Source organism: Nothobranchius furzeri, chromosome 14 (assembly GCF_043380555.1).
Source record: "Nothobranchius furzeri strain GRZ-AD chromosome 14, NfurGRZ-RIMD1, whole genome shotgun sequence".
NCBI classification, from domain to species: domain Eukaryota; kingdom Metazoa; phylum Chordata; class Actinopteri; order Cyprinodontiformes; family Nothobranchiidae; genus Nothobranchius; species Nothobranchius furzeri.
The window spans coordinates 36,389,997-36,413,822 of record NC_091754.1 but is presented as its reverse complement, the minus strand read 5'-3'; the positions used below and the strand labels follow the sequence as shown (position 1 = coordinate 36,413,822).

Sequence of the window (23,826 nt, the reverse complement as noted above, 5' to 3'; positions counted from 1 at the left end):
TCTGAGGTAAAGTTTTTGGAATATTTTAGTTTATTTGGCACAACTTGTGAAGTAGAAATTTTCTGTGTGTAGTGAACATACACTGTCCTCACAGCATGTAGCTACGTGTCGCTCGACAGCCAACAAACCACTAAAACATTAAAAATAATCTTCACCCAAGGCCCTCTTATCTCTTATCTGAAGAGATCTTTATAAATGTTTTCTCACCATAACTGCATATGCAGCAAAGCAAAAAATACATTACTGATTGATACTCATATTTTAGAGTCACGCTTAAGGAGAATGGGATTCAGTTACTGTTGGAGACAAACTAATTTTTCTGTTACTAACTTAAACAGAAGTTGTCATTTTGCACAGAAATGTTTTTCAAATGTAAGCATAATAGGAGATATGTGATATTAGAAACCTAACTGTTTTAGTTTGACTGTTTTATGAGGGGATGACATGGCATATATCGGTACTGGTTTATAAGGGTATTGGAAATTAAGACAATATCAGTATATCGGACATCGGTGAAAAAGCCAATATCAAGCATTCCTAATAAGGATCTCCACATGTCCATCATAAAGGACATCTCTAACTACAAAGTTGATTACAAGATCCTGGTTCTGGTCTATAGGGCCTTACAAGGACAAGCACCATCTTACATTGGTGATCTTCTTAGTCCCTACACCCCCAGCAGGTCCCTGAGGTCCAGTGATCAAAGCCTACTGGTTGTGTCTGGAACCGCAGCCGGTAGGAAAAGCAGTGGTTGCCGACCAGACTAGTCTGTGAGATACTCCCGGGCCAGGACAATTTTATTGACGTCTGGTGAGACCCGAGCCTGGGTCTTGATGGTTCAGCTTTTATTCTGAAAGGAACCGTTGCAGCAGTTGGAACAGCAACAAAGTTTCCAGCTTGTCGTTGGTTCTTTTGGTTGAAGAGGAGAGTTACGGATTGGCCACTCCAACACTTTCTCTAGAATGCTTTGAACTAACGTTAAAGATGGCGTGGGCATAGTTTTATACTTCGGATGTTTTGGTTTATGGTCGAATGAAAAGATGACAGATTTACCAAACACCATCAAAACCACGCCTCCGTCAGATCTGGCAGATTCTGATTGGATCAGTGAAAGCAATGTGTCATGTCTTTTAACGCTACATGAGATCAGTCCTGTTGGAACATTTAAAGTCATAGTACCTTTAAATCCTGTTGGATTATAATAAAGTAATTAATATTTTGATTTCACAGATCGGTCACATCTTGTTTATTGACTAAAACTTTGTTTGATTAGCTTATTTAAATAGAGTTCTTTGATTAATTAAAATAAAAGAATTCATTCTTCATTCTTCTGTTGAGCTGAAAATAAGCAGGTTAGAAGCAAATGCATGAGACCTTGAGACCACATCTCATGCAGACTAGTCCTGTGTCAGAGGAGGGGGAAAAACTGTCATTTCATTCTGTTACATGCAGCACCAGGCTAAAGACCAAAGGTGACAGATCGTTTGCTGCTGTGACCCCCAGATTCTGGACCTCTCTCCCCCGAGCAACTAGTATGCCCACCCCTGCTCGGCGCCTCTCAGTGGGAGCAACTCCAGAGTGGTAGAAAGTCCAACCCTTTTCAAGGAAACTGGTTCCAGAGCCACAGCCATGCGTTGAGGTGAGTCCGACTATATCTAGTCGAAACTTCTCGACCTCACAGACCAACTTCTTATAATCACCTCTTAACGACTTCTGTTATCATCCATTTTTTTCTTGGTGGTTGTGTATTCTCATGCCTGTGCTGGTTGACCACCTGGTGTCTTACCAGCTCTTACCATCTTTGTCTTATAGCTGTCATCACATCTCATTCCAGCTGTTCGTCTTTCTCGTATGCCTGCCGACAGCTGTGTGGAGGTGTGATTTTGGTTATGTCTGGATGTTTTGCTTCCTGTTATTTTCACCAGTGAGGCGTTTACTACATCCTGCTCCGCCTTTAACCCAATACGTGTGGCTTAAAGGGCAAAGCCATATGACATAGAACGTTGGTTACATATTGTAACCCCTGATTCTATGAGTATGGTAGCCCTTTAAACCCCTTACCTGACTTGTTGCGGGGTCTCATTGAGCCTTTGGAGATGATCTATGGTCCTCAATCTCCTTAATAGGACCAGGGCCCTCCTGTAGGCGTGTGTACATTAAAAGTTCTTCAGTGATAGGTCAGTTGTTCAAGAACAAACCCAATAGGCATGGCTTAAAGGGCTACGCCATACTTGTAGAGTCTGGAATTACAATTCATAACCAACGTTCCATCATGCTGTGGGCTGTGTGACCAGTGCAGGGACTGGGCATCTTGTTCAAGTTGAGGGACACATGGATTCCACTCAATATCAGCAGATTCTGGAGACCAATGTCCAGGAATCAGTGCTAAAGCTGAAGCTGCACCGGGTCTGGATTTTTCAACAAGACACCGAACCTAAACACTGCTCAAAATCTACTAAGGCATTCATGCAGAGGAACAAGTATAACGTTCTGGAACGGCCATCTCAGTCCAGGGACCTGAATATTATTGAACATCTGTGGTGTGAGTTAAAGAGCACTGTCCATGCTCAGAGGCCATCAGACCTGAATGAACTAGAGATGTTTTGTAAAGAAGAATGGTCCAATTCCAGACAGTCATTGGAAGTTATAGGAAGCATTTAGAGGCTGTTATTTCTGCAAATGGAGGATCAACTTAATATTGAGTTCATTTCTTTAATGTGGTGCCTAAATTTATGCACATGTCTAATTTTGTTTAAACAATTACTGCACACTTTCTGTAAATCCTATAAACTGAGGCCCTGTCCACACGTAGCCGGGGATCTGCCAAACCGTAGATATTTTCCTACGTTTTGACCTGTCATCCACACAAAAACGGAGTTTTTTCACACGAAAACGGATCTTTTTAAAAACTCCGGCCAAAGTGAAGATCTGCGTTTTCTGCGTTTTGGGTGTCTGCGTGTGGACAGACAAAACCGGAGTTTTAAGGTCCGCAACGTCACTTTCCGCGACAAAAAAATGCTGACATCACGTGTGCGACCTGTGTTTACACTAGCTGGCATCATGGAAGCCTTCAGAGCTGCGACAAAAAAATGCTGACATCACGTGTGCGACCTGTGTTTACACTAGCTGGCATCATGGAAGCCTTCAGAGCTGCGCTCTGTCACTACCTGATCCATCAATTGTCCAAGCGCTTTTTGCTTGTTTGTTTTTGCAAGCGGAATTACTGCTCCTTGCGGAAGACCACAGACGAAGGACGAGGTTAAGAACTGGGGGAAGTACTGCCGCCTACAGGTCTGGCATGTCCTTAACAACGTATTTATCCGGGTACGTGTGGACAGAGTTTGTTTTTAAAATGCGGTGGTGTGGATGCAAGTTTTTGGAGGGGCGGATATTCGTTTTTAAAAAAAACCCGGCTACGTGTGGACTAGGCCTTAGTTTCACTTCTCAAATATCACTGAGGGTGTCTCCTACATGATTTACTGAACTGAAATTTTTTTCTCTTAACAACCAATGATTGATAATGATGATAAAAATCATGGATATATATATATATATATATATATATATATATATATATATATATATATATATATATATATATATATATATCCATGATTAATGAATTTTAATTGAAAATAATTTTTAAATGTGGGATCGTCTTATAATCGGGGTCTAAGCATTCACACGTGCTGATATGTGTCTGGGATCATTACATATATGATAACCACGTCCTGAACCTACCTTGTTCTGATCCACGCCTGTCTTTGACCACGTCTCTCGCCTGCTCCTCGTATCTGCTTCGTCTCAGCCTGGTTCCGATCCACGTCTGTCCTCGACCAAGTCTCTTGCCTGCTCCTCGAACCTGCTTCGTATCATCATGGTTCTGACCCACGCCTGCCCTCGACTCTGCCTTTACCAGAACCCCACTCTGGTAACATCTCCTCTTAGCTTCAGGCTAATAAAACTATTTTCTACTGCCTACTATGCACTGGTGTCCTTGTGGTCCTCCGCCAATCCTCACGACATCATGTCAGATTCTACCGATCTGTTTTGTGGGGTACCCCAAGGCTCTGTTTTGGGTCCACTGTTGTTTCTGCTGTACAAACACCATCTTGGACAGATAATTGATTCTTTTCATAATGCCTCTTATCACCTATAAGCAGATGATATTCAGCTGTACTGCTCCTTTAAGGATTCTGAGTTCTATAAACTGTCTGAATTACTAGAGTGTCTATCAGCGATCACCAGCTGGCTAGAAGATAACTTACCGGTACTTCAGTTAAACTCTGAAAAGACTGAATGTCTGATCATTGCCCCTGAGAGCATGGTTCCCCGATTAGTCTAAAACTTGGTCATTCATCCTCTGCCGTCAAGACAAACTTGAGGAATTTTGGTGTTTTTGACCAATCAATATCTCTTGAAGGTCACTCAAAAACATTGGTCTGAAACTGTTTTTATCATTCAAGAAATATCTAAACTGCGAAGGTTGGTGTCAAAACATGAACTTGAAATGGTTCTCCATGCCTTTATCTCCTCCCATCTAGATTACTATAACACACTCTTCACATGTTTTAACAAAAAAGCCCTTGACCTCCTTCAGTTGGTCCAGAACTCTGCAGCGAGGCTCCTAACTGGAGCAAACAGAAGAGCACGCATCACTCCTATTCTGATGTCCCTGCACTGGTTTTCCGCTGATGACCTCTAAACCTCATGTGTGTGACTTACCTACCAAAGGCGGGGTCGAATGTCGTCCTGTACCTCTACTGGCTGACCCTCTCTGATCTCTCTGATCGCACCTGTGTGTCGACCGGGGGCCCTCCAGAGAGCACATCTACTCCAGACCCTTGTAAGGCTGCACCTGTTTATAGCCTAAATCATTCTTGTTTTCAGTCTTCAGGACAGACAATGTGTTTCTCGCTAGTCACATGCTTCTGTCTGATCCTAAACGTGGCTGTGCTTCCTCCTCAGCCTCCTCTAATACGACCGTATGAATCTGTGTTCTCTTCATTGATCTCTCTCCGAAGACCCCCAGATCTCTTAATGTTTAACCATCGCCTGCTGTTCCAGCCAGTTCAGTCTGGTGGCGCTGTGGCTTTTATTAGTAAGCGGGTTTTGCAGAGCCTCAAAGACAATCTGCATGCTGTGTTTTCTTTTTCACAGACAAGTCTGAAGAAACCAGCAGGGGGCAGTATGACTCCTCATGATCAGAAGGCCTCACATTCTGAACTCAACATAGGTGATGAGGCCTGGTTCTACATTTTCGCTCCTAAAACTGGTAACATCAAGAACACCTCTGGGAAGCTGGGTAAGAAACTTTTGCCGAAGTGGTCAGGCCCATACCCGATAACTGATAAGCTCTCTCCAGTCGTGTATCAGATCAAGATTACCCAAACAAACAAGGAGCCCGTCCATAAATGGGTTCACAGGGACCAAATCAAACCACACAAGGGTTCCACTAATTTGGTCAATGCTACCACTAACAACTTACCGACTTCGAAAGGGGGGTGATTTCGCGCCTCGTCGGTTCCATAGCTCTATCTCGAGTTACACAATTTGTCTATGTTTGTGTGCGTGCATGGTTGTCTTTCCTGTTCATGCATGACGTGCAGACTTGGGTGATTTGAGATGAACATGCTGTGGGTTCCTGAAGTCAGATAATCAGTTAGTGTCATGTGGTGAGGGTGGAGATGGCAGACCATGTGTGGTGGAGGGTTCAGGAGGCAGAAGAGCAGGCACGGATGAAAAAATAAAAATGGATTTAATGGTAGCAGCACAAGCACAAACACAACGAAGACAACGCAATGATCCAACGACAACAGGAACAAAGAGGGAGGTATAAATACACAGAACAATCAGGGAACACATGGGCAGGTTAACGAGGGGCAGGTGAGAACAATAAGGCTAATTACGGAAGGAGCGACACAGTCAGGGAGGCCGGGGCGAATCATGACAGTACCCCCCCCCCCCCCCCCCCCCCCCCAAATGGCGGATACGAGAAGCCCACAAAGCCACACAACACAGGAGACCCTGAAAACACTGGAACACCAGACTTGGGAACACATGACTCGGGAACACATGACCCGGGAACACATGACTCGGGAAACTGGAAGACTGGACATGGGAACTTGGTCTCTGGAATTCAACAGCAGCGGGCGCGGGACACCGGAACTCGACAGCATTACGCTGGACCTCGACAGCAGCAGGCACGGGACACCAGAAATCGACAGGACACTCGAAAACTGGAAACACACAAATCAGTCCGGGGCTGCAGAGCAGGGGCCTCTCAGTTAGGTGGCTCAAGTTTGACTGACGAGGGTCTCTTGAGCTTGGACCAGGAAACTCGGATTGGACACACGAATTCGGACTCCTGACTCAAACCCAGGACTTCTTGATGCATGAACACTTGACCTGGACACAGGAACAGGGACTCAAAGACTTGACAGGAACACTTGACCTGGAGCAGGGACTCGAAGACTTGACAGGAACACGAACACTTGACTTGACTTGAGACCAGGAACACGAACACTTGACTTGACTTGAGACCAGGAAACGAACACTTGACTTGACTTGAGACCAGGAACATGAACACTTGACTTGACTTGAGACCAGGAACATGAACACTTGACTTGACTTGAGACTAGGAACACGAACACTTGACTTGACTTGAGACCAGGAAACGAACACTTGACTTGACTTGAGACCAGGAACATGAACACTTGACTTGACTTGAGACCAGGAACACTTGACTTGACTGGACAGTAACACTTGACTTGACTGGACAGGAACACTTGACTTGACTGGACAGGAACACTTGACTTGACTTGGACAGGAACATAAACTGCAGCAGCAGGGATGGGACCCCGAAGGAACCGCAGCAGCAGGCGTGGAACCCAGCAGGAACTGCAGCAGCAGGCGCAGGACCCAGTAGAGACCGCAGCATGAAGGATCCACAGGCACAGACCCCGCAGGCGTGATCCAGGAAGCGGAAGAACAGCAGGAGCGACGGGAGGAAACCAGGAGCGGTATAGCAGGTACTCGGCAAATCGTCCTGAGCAGGTGCACACCATGACTCGAATGGATCCACAGGCAGGCTCAGGTGAAGGGAAGCAGACATGGAGCGGAAGACCAGCCCTGCCACTCCGAAGAACGCTGGCGTGCGCAGGGGGTTTTACCTCCATAAAAAACTCCAGAAAACAGCAGCTTCCATGAAAAACAGGACAGGGCAAAAACAGCAGGAGGAGAATGACCCTGACCACCCCGAAGACAAATAGGATGCGCCAGGATCTCCCAGAGGGCTCGACCACCCCGAGACAGGTAGGATGCGCCAAAAAAAACAAAAAACTCCAGGCCGAAATCTCCCTCTGCTGAAAGGGAGAAAAAAAAAAAGAAAAAAATCCTCCAGAAACAGGTGTTAGCTCACCGCAGGTCCAGGTTTGGTCGGATCATTCTGTCATGAGGTGAGGGTGGAGATGGCAGACCATGTGTGATGGAGGGTTCAGGAGGCAGAAGATCAGGCACGGATGAAAAAATAAAAATGGATTTAATGGTAGCAGCACAAGCACGAACACAGCGAAGACAACGCAATGATCCGACAACGACAGGAACAAAGAGGGAGGTATAAATACACAGAACAATCAGGGAACACATGGGCAGGTTAACGAGGGGCAGGTGAGAACAATAAGGCTAATTACGGAAGAAGCGACACAGTCAGGGAGGCCGGGGCGAATCATGACAGTTAGTTAACAGTAGATGGGTTTAGTCCACATATTACTGTTATCCAAATTTGTTTTATTTTCACTAATCTTAATTCCTCATGGGAACATTCACATGTAGGTTGATTACTAACTTCACTGATTTACATTTTTAGTGCTCTTTGGCACTCATATATCTATCTTTTTATAGAATTTTACTACAGTGATTAAGTTTAGAAAATTTTATGATTAACTTGTTAATTTACCATTATGGGCTACAACCATTTTTGCCCTTCATTTTGATTACATTTTTACTTAGTGCAATGATTTTTCCCATACACAGTATAGGGTTTTATTACTTTATTCTTTTTGCACCACTTTTTCCACTACACGTAGTGTATTGAATCAATTTCTTCATTCAAAACGCTAATTCACATAATTGCTACACATAGTACATGCAGGTACTCACAGTGCTAGGTTTCTTTTTGTTTATTAATTTGCATTAGACGCCATCTTGTTGTGTCTACATTGAAGTGCCCTGTGCTGTGCTCTCTCTCCTCTTCTGGGTTTCGCTGATGATCCTCAATTCCTGGGGGTGGACCTATGATTCGTCATCGGATTCTACTCCTTATTGGTGTTTCGGCTCGTAGGACCTGGTCGTCCGTGGATTCAGGCATGGTTGCTGGGATACTTCGCTCGTTGGGACCTGACCTGCCTGCTGCTCTTTCCTGCACTGGATCACTACCCATGGATATATAAAGTTGCTCCTGCTTCAAATTATTATCCCCACGTGGGTACCTTAATAATCTGCTGACTTGTGTGCTTCCAAAGGGATCATGTGAGACTGTTGAAACCATGTACTGTTCTTCAGAGTGGGGTTCGTACCTCACCACTTTTGGCCTCTTCCTAGGGAACTGCACCTTCCCCTATTGTCGGAGTCCCTTTAGACTCTGGTTTATTCAACGCCAGTTGGTCCCTGTACGGACCACCGTACCTTTGAAAAGGGGGGGATATGTAATGGAATGAAATGACTGTTTTCTACAAAAGTCATTTCCCCGCTCTCCTCAGCAAGAACTAATCTGCATGAGATATTGTTCAAGGTCATGCATTTGCTTCTAAACTATTTTCCTTTCCAGCCCAAGAGAAGAATGAAGACAAAGGACTCTCTCTTTTTAATAAATCAAAGAACTCTATTTTTAATAAGCTAATAAAACAAAGTGTTAGTCAATAATAAAATGTGAACCAATTTGTGAAATGAAAATATTCATTACTTGATATTATAATCCTACAGAAAATAATAAGTAATATAACTTTAAATGTTTCCACTAGAGACTGATCACACGTAATGTTAAGCCACATCACACATTGCTTTTACTGATCCAATCAGAATCTGCCAGATCTGATGGAGGCGTGGTTTTGATGGTGGTTGGTAAATCTGTCATCTTTTCATTTGACCGTAAATCAAAACATCTGAATTATAAAACTATGCCTACGTCATCTTTAACGCCAGTTCAAAGCGTTCTAGAGAGGTTGACGGGGTGGCCAATCCATAACTTTCCTCTTCAGCCGAAAGAACCAACGACAAGCTGGATAAAATCTGTTGCTGTTCCACCTGCTGCAACGGTTCCTTTCAGAATAAAAGCTGAACCATCACGACCTCGTTTTGGGTCTTGTTAGATGCCGATAAACTGTTGTGACCCGTAAGTATCTCAAGACAGGACTGGTCGGCGGCCGCGGCTGTTCTACAGGCTTCGACTCCGGAAAGGTCCAAGCTGGACCTCTACACCTCCTGATCTAGACGGGGACTTCCGAAAGGGTTCGTAGACCGTCAGAATGGCGTCAAATGTGTTTATGAATCTCCAAATCAAAGCTTAGCGCAAAGACATCACCTTCACTCCCATCAGAACTAATCGTTTCACCGGATTTGCTGGTTCTGAACAACATTCCACACTACACCATTCTCCGTCTCACTTCACCTTAGTTACACCATACATTTAGTGTTAAAGTTAGTCTAGTTTTAATTTGTTTAGTAATAAATCTTTAACTTTTAAAACTTGACTCTCCTTTTGTCTCTGAGTGAATACGAAGGTGTTACAAAATCCCTGCAATAAAAAGTTCCAATCTTCTGGTTAAAAGTACCCAAAGATCCATAAGATTGATTTCATATTTACTATGGAATCTCATGTCTTATGGTTCATTAAATAATATGTAAATTAAATTCTTACACCCGTTAACTTTAGAGTTCATTTTAGAACCCTGACTATAACTTTCAATGCTCTACATGATCAAGCTCCTCCCTATATTACTGAACTGTTAAAGCCTCATGCTCCAACCCGAGCCCTCAGGTCCACACACCAGAACCTTCTAGAAGTTCCAAAGACCAGATATAAAAGTCGAGGTGATCGCTCCTTCCAGACTGTTGCACCCCGACTTTGAAGGCTCTTTCTTTATCCTTATGTAGCACTGACAGTCTGGAGACTTTTAAAAAACAGCTGTAGATCCTTTTATTTAAAAGCCGCTTTTACCTACATCTTTTATTTTCTTATTTTAACTCAAATTTGTGATCATCTTTCATTTGTTTGATGGTATTTTGTCATTTTATGACTGTTTTCATCTTTATGATTTTATGATGTTATTGACTATGTGAAGCACTTTGTGATTTTCTGTTTGTGATGAGTGCTATATAATTAAAATTTACATACTGCTTACTTACAACCTTTTTCAGAACGCTGGAGGTGAGAAGGGCAATGTTACCTGCAGTGCTCATCTGGAAATCACAGCGGTGTAAGCGTCGGTGAGCCGCGTCAGAAACTGATCGTGTTTGGAGGTGGGAACAGCATGCTGCCTAGCTAGCAGATTCTTTCTCCTGAACAACAATACCAGGTCTTGTTCTAAAGGAGTAGTGGGATGATTGCCCCACTCAGAAAAGCTTTCCACCTTAGTTACAGGGACATAGGTGGAGATACGGAACTTGAGCTTGGCAGGCTCAGCTGAAGCTTTAGCCTAATAATTCATGACGGCTGGGAACCGCGACCAAATGGGGTCAGGACAACGGACTTGTGTGGTACCAAATCTTTCTGCCAAGTCGTCTTAAGGCAGAGCGGGGCCAACTAAAGTTTAGCGGTCAGCTGCTGCTGAGAGGATGGCAGGCAGCTCCTGGAGCAGAACTCTGATGGCTGGGAGAGAAGCAGAAGAGGAGTGAGAGAGGCTAGAAGTGGAGGTGACTGCTGGGAGCAGCCCATTGTTGACCTCCAGACTGCCAAGGAGGGATGTGCTGGCAGAACTAACCCGCATTGCACACTGGAAGCGTCCGCGGTGAACTCCAGTGCAGCTTCTCTGCCATGCTACTCACTCATCTTGCCAGATCTCAAGATCCCTCGAGACTTCATAGGTTGTGATTTGTTTATGCAATCTGTTATTAAACCAAAAAGAAGGAAATCACATATCACTGTTTGGTGTCATATATGATGTTGTTCCTCTCCACTGCCAGGATCAAAGGCATGAAAAACACACCGCTGTACTTTTGGAATGATACTGGGAGCAAATAAGCCATTGAGTCACACATAAGCTTCAGATATATAAAACTGCAGTGCTGTAATACTTTTATTTTGAAAATCACCAGGGATTTTACACTGAAACTGTGTGATTTCCTGTCTAGGCCTTTGTTAGCTGCAAAATTTGGCACATCTCAGGAGCAGCTTGTGGAAATAATAGAACCCACGCCACATCACTTCTGGGATGCGTCTGAATATCGCCGTTTCACGGCTGGTTTGAAACACTCCAAAGACTGTAATGGATTCTATTTGATGCAGTGATGTTCCGCACCGCTGATGCTTCCCGTGTGCAGTGCGGGTTAGTTCTGCCAACACATCCCTCCTTGGCAGTCTGGAGGTCAACAATGGGCTGCTCCCAGCAGTCACCTCCACTTCTAGCCTCTCTCACCTCTTCTGCTTCTCTCCCAGCCATCAGAGTTCTGCTCCAGGAGCAGCCTGTCATCCTCTCAGCAGCAGCTGACCGCTAAACCTTAGTAACTTTAGGGTAAAGCAGCCAGTACAAAGTCACAATAAGTACACAGGAGAAGGTATGATACATTGGAGCTACTAATACAAGGTAAAAGTAACTTAAAAAGTCAGAGCATTTGGTTGGCATGCCTTTGTCAAGTAAGCAGAATTAAAATCTTTCAATTCAGTTGGATTTTGATAAAAAGCCATTCATGGTGCAACATTGCCATCTGCTGGCATTTATGCAATCTATGACTTGAAAAAGCAGCTGTGATGTCATCTGCCCACCAGGTAACATGTTTGACAATCAGCTCGTACAGACAGCCATCAGAGTAAAAGCCCCCCGAATGAAACTGGGTTGCAGCTTTTCTAATGTTCTGAGGACGTGTGGTGAACAGACACACAGCTAGATGTGGACCTTGGATAAGCTTGCACCACTTCTAAAAATGGTGATGGCCTCGACAGAACAACAACACAAGAACAAATGATCCAACTCTTACTAAATCTTGGAACTTTCCACAGAGTGGTAGATGAAACTGTTGAAAGGTTTAACTTGGTCGTGTCGACCTGTCTCCATGCAGCCTTTACAGACATTGACTTTTAAAGGTCACTACAAAGGAAGTTGTAGGAAAACCAATGACTGAAATGAGTTGAGAGGGTTTAGAGCCAAACAGTGGCGTGTCCAGATCTTTCAAAATGGGGTGGCCCAGGTGAGGCACAACTTTATGCATGGGTGGCACCAATGGTTATGCGTTTTTGCTTTACCCCCAAGCCTTTTGAGGACAATGAAAAGCCGATTTAAAGGTAAATTAGTGTGGTGGCACCTGGGGTGGCCAATCAGATTCCAAGGGTGGTAGTCGTCAGCATAGATGTGGTAGTTGATGTGAAATTTGGCAAAGATGCTGCTACGAGGTAGAATGTAGAATGAGAATACTAAAGGACCCAGAATTGAGCCTTGGGGCACCCCGGGAAGAGGCTAATACAAGGACCATTATTGTAAAGTCTTACCATTGTTGTCTTTTGGTGGCAAGACTCTGTAAATGATACGTGGCCATGCACAGAACCTTTGTGCATGTGTAGAAAGTGTGAAACACACACAGATTTAGTTACACACACACATACACATGCACAAATCTAGTTACAAATACACACGTCTTTTGAGACTTGTCTCTCCCCTGGTTCCCCTTAGCTTCCCTGTGTTTTGAACCCTGATGCTGTCCTTCAGTTATTTTCATATAACTTTAGCCCTTGGGGAAATAATGCTACCCACCCATGTGCTGGAGTAACCAACATCAGCACACTTGTGGACATTCTACAGCAACCAGCATGAGGGTGAGGGGGTGAGCTGTATGGGTGTTCCACACGCTATGAGGAAGAATACAAAATCTTTTATTAACATTTCATTAGAAAAAGAAACTGAACAAGTCATAAACAAAACAATTAACTCAGGAAAAGATAACTTTATTTAATACGGAATACATACTTTTGTTAAATTATATGATAGAAAACACAGTAGCTTTTCAAAATAAAAGCAAGGTTCAGTGAATTAGTGATATTTATTCAGAGCTTAAACACACTTTAATAAATAGTTTTACTCTTTGTCTCTGATTCAGTTCAATCATACAAAAATACAAGTGACTGAGGGAACAACATAGCAGGTCAGATCAGAACTGTAGATGCAAGTCTACACAAACGATGCCAAAGAGATGCACACACTAGAGCCGTTACAAATTTCCACAGATCCACATCACGTTTGCAGCAATAGAACAACTCTCCCATAACTCTATTCAGCCACTAGACTGCACGGACAGGAACCATCATACTGTACATTGAAGAGCACAACAGAGCGAGCTCCATAAGACACATGGGAAACAGAGACTCTACAGCACCCTAAACTCCAACATGAAACGGTTCACTACTGCTCAAAACTCAAAGGATCTTTGTAGTTTACTGTTGTGATTTCCTTCTTTGCACCTGAAGTGTCTCTATGGATTGATCTAAATTCTGCACTCTCCACGTGTGTTACACCAGATTCACCTAGAGCCACACTTATCAACACACAACACTTGGTGTAGTCAGGAAACAGCTTCACTCTATTGAAGTCTCAACATCAACTATGAAGCTGTTTGCTCAGACATTTGCAGTTTTGCATTATTTGGCGTCTTTTCATTGGTTCTTTAGAATTGAAGAAGTGACAAGATTTATCATAGATGACAAAGAAAGCAGTGAAATCTTCTAAAACACCATCACAGGGAAAGCATTAAATCTGAATCAAGATCATTATGCAGAAGTGATTTAAAAGTGACTGAAGATTGTGGTGAGTGGCTGAACCTAGGGTCTTCTGTAAAGGTAAACACCTAAAAAATACTGCTAAGTGAACTCTGGTTGTGAAGGCTGTATTTCTTAAAACAGAAAACGCTTTAGCTGGTGTGACTCTTCTTTCTAAGACTGTGGACAAACAGGCTCCAACACATCTGCACAAGTTTGCACCAATTACAGTGGTGTTGTCGTCGTCGTCTTCCTCTGCTTATCCAGGTCCGGGTCGCGGGGGCAGCATCCCAACTAGGGAGCTCCAGACCGTCCTCTCCCCGGCCACCTCCACCAGCTCCTCTGGCAGGACCCCAAGGCGTTCCCGGACCAGATTGGAGATGTAACCTCTCCAACGTGTCCTGGGTCAACCCGGGGGCCTCCTGCCGGCTGGACATGCCCGAAACACCTCCCAGGGAGGCGTCCAGGAGGCATCCTGACCAGATGCCCAAACAACCTCAACTGACTCCTTTCGATCCGGAGGAGCAGCGGTTCTACTCCGAGTCCCTCCCGAATGTCCCTGCTCCTCACCCTATCTCTAAGGCTGAGCCCGGTCACCCAATGGAGGAAACTCATTTTGGCCGCTTGTATCCGCGATCTCGTTCTTTCGGTCATTACCCAAAGCTCATGACCATAGGTGAGGATTGGGACGTAGATCGACCTGTAAATCGAGAGCCTGGCTTTCTGGCTCAGCTCCCTCTTCACCACGACAGATCGGTTCAGCGTCCGCATCACTGCAGATGCCGAACCGATCCGCCTGTCGATCTCCCGATCCCTCCTACCCTCACTTGTGAACAAGACCCCGAGATACTTAAACTCCTCCACTTGAGGTAGGACCCCCTTCCTGATTTCTTATTCTTTTGCATGTTTGTCACACAAAATGTTTCTGATCATCAAAAACATTTAACCATTAGTCAAGAAAGATAACACAAGTAAACACAAAATGCAGTTTTGAAATGATGTTTTTTATTATTTAGGGAGAGAACAAAATCCAAACCTACATTGCCCTGTGTGAAAAAGTAATTGCCCCCCTTGTTACAAAATAACTCAACTGTGGTGTTTCACACCAGAGTTCAATTTCTGTAGCCACCCCCAAGCCTGATTACTGCCACACCCGTTTCAATCAAGAAATCACTTAAATATGAGCTGCTCGACACAGAGAAGTAGACCAAAAGCACCTCAAAAGCTAGACATCATGCCAAGATCCAAAGAAATTCAAGAACAAATGAGAACAAAAGTCGTTGAGAGCTATCAGTCTGGTAAAGGTTATAAAGCCATTTCTAAAGATTTGGGACTCCAGCGAACCACAGTGAGAGCCATTATCCACAAATGGCAACAACATGGAACAGTGGTGAACCTTCCCAGGAGTCGGCGGCCGACCAAAATTACCCCAAGAGCGCAGAGACAACTCATCATAACTCCACCATAAGAAAGAGACTGGGCAAAAATGGCCTGCATGGCAGATTTCCAAGACGCAAACCACTGTTAAGCAAAAAGAACATTAGGGCTCGTCTGAATTTTGCTAAGAAACATCTCAATGATTGCCAAGACTTTTGGGAAAATACCTTGTGGACTGATGAGACAACAGTTGAACTTTTTGGAAGGCAAATGTCCCGTTACATCTGGCGTAGAAGTAACACAGCATTTCAGACAAAGAACATCATACCACCAGTAAAATATGGTGGTGGTAGTGTAATGGTCTGGGGTTGTTTTGCTGCTACAGGAACTGGAAGGATTGGTGTGATAAATGGAACCATGAATTCTACTGTCTACCAAAACATCCTGAAGGAGAATGTCCGGCCATCTGTTCGTCAACTAAAGCTGAAGCGATCTTGGGTGCTGCAGCAGGACAATGACCCAAAACACACCAGCAAATCCACCTCTGAATGGCTGAAGAACAACAAAATGAAGACTTTGGAGTGGCCTAGTCAAAGTCCTGACCTGAATCCTATTGAGATGCTATGGCATGACCTTAAAAAGGCGGTTCGTGCTAGAAAACCCTCAAATAAAGCTGAATTAGAACAATTCTGCAAAGATGAGTGGAACAAAATTCCTCCAGAGTGCTGTAAAGGACTCATAGCAAGTTATCGCAAACGCTTGATTGCAGTTATTGCTGCTAAGGGAGGCCCAGCCAGTTATTAGGTTCAGGGGGCAATTACTTTTTCACACAGGGCAATGTAGGTTTGGATTTTGTTCTCACCCTAAATAATAAAAAACATCATTTCAAAACTGCATTTTGTGTTTACTTGTGTTATCTTTGACTAATGGTTAAATGTGTTTGATGATCAGAAACATTTTGTGTGACAAACATGCAAAGGAATAAGAAATCAAGAAGGGGGCAGATCGTTTTTCACACCACTGTATACATTTGTTAGAAAGATGAAAACTTGGCTTGGTCCCTCGACGCTCTTTTGACAGAACAAACAGATTTTTGGTTACTGTAAAAGTCAACAAGAAACTGAAGTGACTTCAGCAAACTGACGTGCTGACTCAACCAACTAAAAGTAACAGCTATACAATGACACTCAAATACATTCAATTTCCAGTGTTGTGAAATGCTTTGCCTCAGATGATTTAGCGTGAGGAAATGTTTTAACCAAAGCCTCAGACCTTTAGGGTGACCCGCGCCTCACATCTTTAACAAACTGACATTTCTCTGCTACGTGCAGACTTTATTTCAGAGCACACAGTCATTTTTTCCCTGGAGGTTTAATGACACTGAACTCCAACGTAGCAAAGAACAATCTTATTACTGAAACCTGACTCATGCAGAAGAAACCTGTGACTTCCCCCTCGGGTGAGGTGTTTGCATTTGATCAGTGAGCAGGTAGAAAACACTGGAGCTATCAGTCACAAACACACTGAGACCCCAGTTGTCATCGAGCTGCCATTTCAGTTTGTTCAACCTTGTTTGTTCTTAGGACTCAACATAAGACAGTGAAAATAAATACATAAATAAATAAAAACATATCTGCTGGGCCCTTTGGTCCCAGAGGACAGTGAGGATGTAATCGTGAGAAGGTCTGGTCCTGTTTTTGTAGAAATATTTGTGATTGAGTTTGGTTAAAACACAAGAGAACGAGCATTAGAAGTGTTAGAAGTTAAAGCAGCGAACGCACGTGAGATCCTGCATTAAGATGCACACGCTTACACACAAAGGCCCATCTGTCTTCTTCCTCCCTACCCACCTCCAGTCTCATTGATTTGCTGTCAGCTAATTATTGCTGCACAGATACAGATTACCTGATGGGCGCTGCAGGAATCTGCCCCTCCTGCACAATAACACAAGCTAAGTGGCTCCGCCATTCATTGTCTTCACGAGCCACGTAAGATTGGAAAGACCGTTTTATTTATTTATGAAATCTTTAGTGTGAATCTAGTTCTTTTTAAGCTCTGGACAATCTAGACAAATGTTATTAAAGCCTTGAAAGGACAGAGACACCAGCCTTACAGGTAAACAAGGATAATATAAGTAACACTTTCTGGTTTTTATTGTTTGTGTGGCTTCATCTGTGTTCATCAGTGAGTTTAAACCTTTGTGCACTTTGCTGTTATTTATCAGACAGCAAAAGCAGGATAAACCCAACAGAATGTGTTGCCTTCGTCCTGTATGGAGTCTTTCTGGGCTCTTGTTTTAAACGTCTCCAACATAAACACAGAGGACCTGAATTGAATCTAAATTCATTTCCTTCTGTTTTGCACCCTAACACCCCCCACCCCACCCCAGAATCACAGTCAGAGGAGAACACTGGAAAGGCAGTTTCCCAGCTCTCCACAGGCTTGACCGACACACTGCATTAGAACTCATCATTAGGCTTTACTGTACTGATAAAGGGATACACTCAAACCTCCTGTCTCAACCCATTTGTCTTTCCATCTCATCATTTTACTCCTCTGTAATTGCTGTGGCAGCTCAGATGTGTGTGTCAGATGCGCCCGTTGTTGTTGTGTGTGCTGCTTCGCCGGCCTGATGTGGAGAAGTGCAGCTCGGCATTGGAGAAGCTGGACGAGGAGTTGCAGGAGGAGGTAAGTCCGCATGCCTCACAAGCCAGAGCCAATTGCCGCAAGGCATCCAGAGAGTCCATCTTGGCACCGCGCAGCAGATCACTCTGACCCTGAAGCAGATAAGACCCATCAATCAGACTCAAACATACAGAATTCAGAGGTTTCAAAACTGGTTTTAAATGTGATGATGTGGTTAAACAAGTCTCGGAATGGGACAGTTTTAGGTAGCTGGTAACAGGAACCTAATCAGTTAGATTACAGGCTTTTCTTGAAAAATGGATGACTCAAAACGTTCTGCTGTTAAATCCAGCCAAGATTGAAGTCCTCATCTTTGGTCCAGAACCTCACAAAAAGAAATTGCTCAGTCAATCTCCTGCAACCTTCCGATTACTGGACAACCCGCTCAACCTGTTGAGCTACTGCTGCCCAGTAAAGTAAAGAGCCTTGGTGTTATCTTTGACCAGGACATGTCATTCAAATGCCACCTTAAACAGGTTTGTAGGATTTCCTTTATCCACCTCCAGAATATTGCTAATGTGACAGGGTATCCTGATTGATCATGCGCCCTGGCTACTTGGCCAAGGGGATTTCCCTTTGGCTGACTGGTTAGTGCGTGTAAGGCCACCTTAATGCACGGGCCAACCGGGGCCGTGGCCAGGGGCCTTTGAGGTTTAGGAGTCTATCATTTCAGGTTTAACCAAAAAAAAAAAGCACAGTTTTATTATTTGTCAGGTTTTCAGTCAATCAATCATCTTAGATGCTCATTTAAGGATGCTGATTGATCCAAAGTATAAGTGACCTACTCACCCATGTGACCTCTGAACCATGAGCCCACCAATCAAACAATTTCAATGATTTCAGGATGTGTTCCTCTGAATTTGAGGAAACTTGAAATGAATAGGTGGGTGGAGGAGGAGGTGCTCTGGACAACAGTTTTTGTCAGGTAAAAATATAATAAAATGAATAAAATGTTGATAATTTCACAACATTTTATTTCAAGTCTGTTGATCCAATCGGTTTAATTGTTAAACGTCATCACCGATGAAACAAGTTCTAGTTTAGCTTCATTTTAGTGGAGAAAAGCTAAAGCCTCTTAGTTCAGTACTGATGTTCGGAGCTCAAACTAAAGGATACAAGAGACGTGTGTCACAACTCCACACTTCAAGTTACCGGAGGGATAACAGCTGTATCTTCAGAGGTTCTGGTCCGTCTGACCCGGCCAGACTCGGACCAGACGGCTCCGAAATTGTCTGGTAAAAACATACATTACGTTACATGAGAGCTGCAGCTGCAGAAGTTCAGCCTTCAGGTGGGACACCACAGTAGGGCAGGTCTTAGGGTCATGATATAGAATAATAACATTTTATTCATCAAGTGCTTTTCTAAACACTCAGACTTGCTGCAAAAACCCAGTTAAAACAAGCAGATTACGCAACTATCAGAAGCAGATTTTAAACTGTTTTCAAATGAAACTTGAGAAGAGTTGTGAAGGTGGAGAGGTCAGCAGTTGTGGAGAAGGGCAGTGTTTTTCAACCTTTTTTGAGCCAAAGCGCACCACCAACCAAAAATGTAAAACAAAAATATGATACTCTGTAGCCGCCTGTATTATTAACAATATAGTCATTTTGTCTTGAATTAGAATCAATTAAACACAAAAAAGTATTTTAATCATCTTTTTATTTCTTCTTTTGAATAGAAAGTGCACTTAACATGTCCACTTCAAAAACAAAGCTGGAACATGAAATTCCACAACAATGTGGTCTTAAACCTGAAGAGATAATAGAAAACTTCAAAGTGTTTTGCAAACAATTTCTGTCTGAAAGCCTTCTGTTAGCAGTAATGCAGAAAACAATGCTTATTCTCACAGAACCAATAATACATATGGAAAATATTTCACTGTTCCACACAGACAATTATGAAGACTTGCATGTACAAAATGTCAATCTCATTGTTTTTTACTCACTTGGTATGAAACCTGTGCCTGTTTGGTACGGAGGTTGCCACCACGACTGGCACTGGCCACCTTACAACCACAGCTAGCAACAGCCGCCTCAACAATCGCAGAGTGGAACAAGGCCCACTCGGAGTCAATGTCCCCCACTGCTCTCGGGACGCGGTCAAAGCTCTGCCGGAGGTGGGAGTTGAAGACCGTTTTGACAGGTTCTTCTGCCAGGCATTCCCAGCAGACCCTCACTATGCGTTTGGGTCTGCCAGGTCTACGCGGCATCTTACCCTGCCATCTGATCCAACTCACCACCAGGTGGCGATCAGTTGACAGCTCCGCTCCTCTCTTCACTCGGGTGTCCAAAACATACGGCAGCAGGTCAGATGATACAACTACAAAGTCTATCATCGACCTGCGACCTAGGCTGCCCTGGTACCAAGTGTACCGATGGGCATCCTTATGTTCGAACATGGTGTCCGTTATGGCCAAACTGCGGCTTGCACAGAAGTCCAATGACGAAACACCACTGGAGTTCAGATCAGGTGGGCCGTTCCTCCCAATCACACCCCTCCAGGTCATGCTGTCATTGCCCACGTGAGCATTGAAGTTCCCCAGCTGGTCAATGGAGTCCCCTGATGGAGCACTATCTAGCACTCGTCCCAGGGACTCCAAAAAGGGTGGGTAATCTGAACTGATATTTGGCCCATAAGCACAAACAACAATATATATATATATGATGGTGTGATGTAAATTAAAGTAGCACATGTAGTTCAGCAAAAGGATGGACTTGCTGCTGTGTCTATGTGCTAACTTTATTTTGCACAGGGATAATTGATGTGATTAGATTCACTGTAGGAGCCTTTCATAGCCACTTAATGCTGGTTTGGTGTGTAAGAGCACCATAAAAGTGGATTTGTTTATTAAAACATTTTAAAAGTTTCACGAGATACTAGTGGCTACTTTTGTCTTATTCATCTTCGAAATAGTAGCACCAATGTCTCAGTACCTCACATTGAAAAGAAGACAAAAAAATTAATTTAAAGGTTCACTATGTAGAAATAACATCCTGTGGTAAAACTGTGGTAAAACCAAGACCCCACAATGAGGCTCTAAAATTGAGGCAAACCCGGAAGTGAAATAAATTGCAGTTCCACCCTCATCCACTAGGGGCTGGTGTCAGAAGCAAGCAAATCCTCATTGACTCCCATGTTAAAAATACCAACTTCACAGCAGAAATAAACATGTTTACAGCCTGGTACCAAAACATGTTTTTGGTTTAAATTATCTAGTTTACACTCATGACAACTCTGAGGGGGGTGAATTTTTTCTCACTCTTCTGTTTAAGTGTATTAAAAGCCTAAAATTCAAAGCCTAAAATTCTGTATAATTAATGAGCATTCGACACATGTGACTGCCACCTCAGACCCACGTGACCACAGAGCTAGCTCCATGGAAAGGCCTCAGTAGAGCCTCGGTCTGGCTTGGAAACTGCTCCGGCATTTTGAGTCTCTGTGTTTCTGTATTCTTTTTTGGATATTTTTTGTGCAATTGTTGGACAAAATGACTTGCTGTGGCATTAATTGCACTAATAGAGCGTCCAAGGAGTCTCCACTTCATTTTTTTCTGTAAGTAAAATTATATTTATGTATTTTAGGTCACTGCCGAGCTGAGCTTAGATTTTAACATGTACTGTTTAACCATGAAATTTAAATGTAATACGGTAAAACCAAGTGCATTTAACATAATGCTGCACTTTAGAAAATGGGTTGAAATATAACATGTTGGTGGAGCTGGGTTCCGACTATCGGCTTGTGGAGCTCTCGGGAGACCTCTGTTTTCCACCCGTTTCTCCCCTCCCCGCAGCCCGGCGCATCTCTGTCTGATCGCGGCCTCTGTTTGCTGCGTGGAATGCCGGCTGGGTCTCCCGCAGCTCGGCGTATCTCTGTCTGATCGTGGCTTCTGTTTGATGCGCGGGCTGCCGGCTTGTGGAGCTCTGGGATGGAAACCTTTCCACCTGGTTCTCCCCAGCGGCAGCTCTGCGCATCTCAGATCGCAGCGGCACTTGTCTGCTGTGCAGCTGCCGGCTTGTGGAGGTCTCGGAGACCTCTGTGGAGGTCTGGAGACCTCTGTGTTCCACCCGGTTTTACCCAGCGGTCAGCCTGGCATATCTCTGACTCAGAAGCTCTGGTGTTGTGCACAGTTAACTCCGGTTGTAGCTAGGTTGCTACCTCTGTTAGCTTAGCTCCCACCTCCGCGTTAGCTTTGGGTTAGCTTCAGGTTAGCTTGTAGCTAGTTCAATCGGGTGTCGTCAGTCGATCCCAGCCTTACAGCCACACCCTCAGCTCCTCCTCTCTTCCCTTTTGTGGAATTGTCTGGGCTTGACGGAACCTGTGACGCGGTCAAAATGGCGGTGGTGGCCACCTCCCATCTGGCCTCAAAAACGTGATATTGGAGCCTATGGAAAGGAGATGTCCAGTATATTTATGTCGATGGGCGGCACCCTATGCCCCCTATGGACGAGTCGCCACTGACCGCAACCACTTCAAAATACTCTGGAGTTTTCTGCTGGCTGTTGTCAAATTACAAATGTGGGCGCTGCAGTATTAGCTCGTGGGAGACACGGCACCCCCACACTCACTGATGGTAAACAGTAGTTAAGTTCCTCCTTCCTTTGTTTTGAAAAGGACAAAACTGAAAATCCCTGCAGCCATAATGCAGTATAACTTTCCTTCCAAAATGACAGAAACTTTTAACTCTTTAGGGATTTTCTCATTGTAAAATTCTCACTATATTCTTACATACTGCACCTTCAACCCTCCCACTGTCCTAATGGGTGACCCCGCCAGGAAAGTTGACCATTGAGCAGGGTTGATGGTTTATCCCTTAGGTCCATGTGACAGGGGTGAGGAGTGAGCGCGATTTGGGGATTTGGCGAGACCAACAACCAAATGGTCCAATAGTTGGTTTCAGTCTGAAACGTGTAATTGGTGAGGTTTTTAGACAAATGCAAGATAACTACTTTATTGTTGTTTTTTTAAGCTATTCGATGCTAGAAATGAGTTTACCATGCATGAAAAAAATGATTTGAGCTAATTTGTTTTCTAACTTTTCTATAGCAGCTTTAGTAGGAAGTGAAGTTGCTGTTCCTGTTAAGCCTGGTTCTCATGGCAGGATAATTGTTCCAACACTATTATGGACGCACGCATTTACCGTAATGGCTCTAAAGATAATTATGGTGACAAACGCATGTGGCACACTCCCCCTCCTCCATGTTTTTACTCCAAAGTGACATTTGAACTTGTGATTTTCCCATGAAATCCGTTTGTGTGTAGTTTTTGTGATGTTGCAAAACACTGCACAATGTAGGATCAACAGTGGTATATCCTTAATGTTCCATGGCCACGTGTATACTCTCTCATGCTTTGAAAATCATGCCACAGTTTAGAAATCCTGCTATGTGTGTACCATGCCTTACAGACTCCCAAGTAAATGCATGGAGTTTGTTCCCCCCCCTGCCGGAAGCTGGTGGTCTACAGCTACACCTCTGGATTTGAGTACCTTGAGCACAGTAATGTTCCAGGTGAAACTCTCCACAGCCTTGTTCAGCTTTCGCCCCTTCAGTCCTTCCTTCTCGCCGAGCCGAGAGAGATCCTCGTGGAAATCCATCCCTGCCAATCACAAACAAGCACATGCACCATTCTGCTCAGGACCTGCTCACATATGTGATGACTCAACTGGATTTTGCTAAATACCTTCAGACCAACAACAGGGTATGTTGATGGTCATGTTGTTACTTACAGGACAGAATATGTATGCATAAGGCAAACAGCTACCAGTAAAGGTCAGTAAATACCTACGATGGTGAGTTGTTTAAAAG

General features: G+C 43.9%; 1 protein-coding gene across 1 annotated transcript in view; it reads right to left on the bottom strand.

Annotated features, from left to right (window-relative positions):
- Positions 1 to 13,137: 13,137 nt before the first annotated feature.
- plcl1 (phospholipase C like 1) overlaps positions 13,138 to 23,826 on the bottom strand; it is a 228,117-nt gene continuing 217,428 nt past the window's right edge. Inside the window, exons 11-12 of the mRNA XM_054746563.2 lie at positions 23,508 to 23,617; positions 13,138 to 18,114 (exon numbers count right to left, since the gene is read on the bottom strand). Coding sequence (XP_054602538.1) covers positions 17,926 to 18,114; positions 23,508 to 23,617 — 299 coding nt within the window. The 3' untranslated portion in view covers positions 13,138 to 17,925. The remainder of the gene's footprint in view (positions 18,115 to 23,507; positions 23,618 to 23,826) is intronic.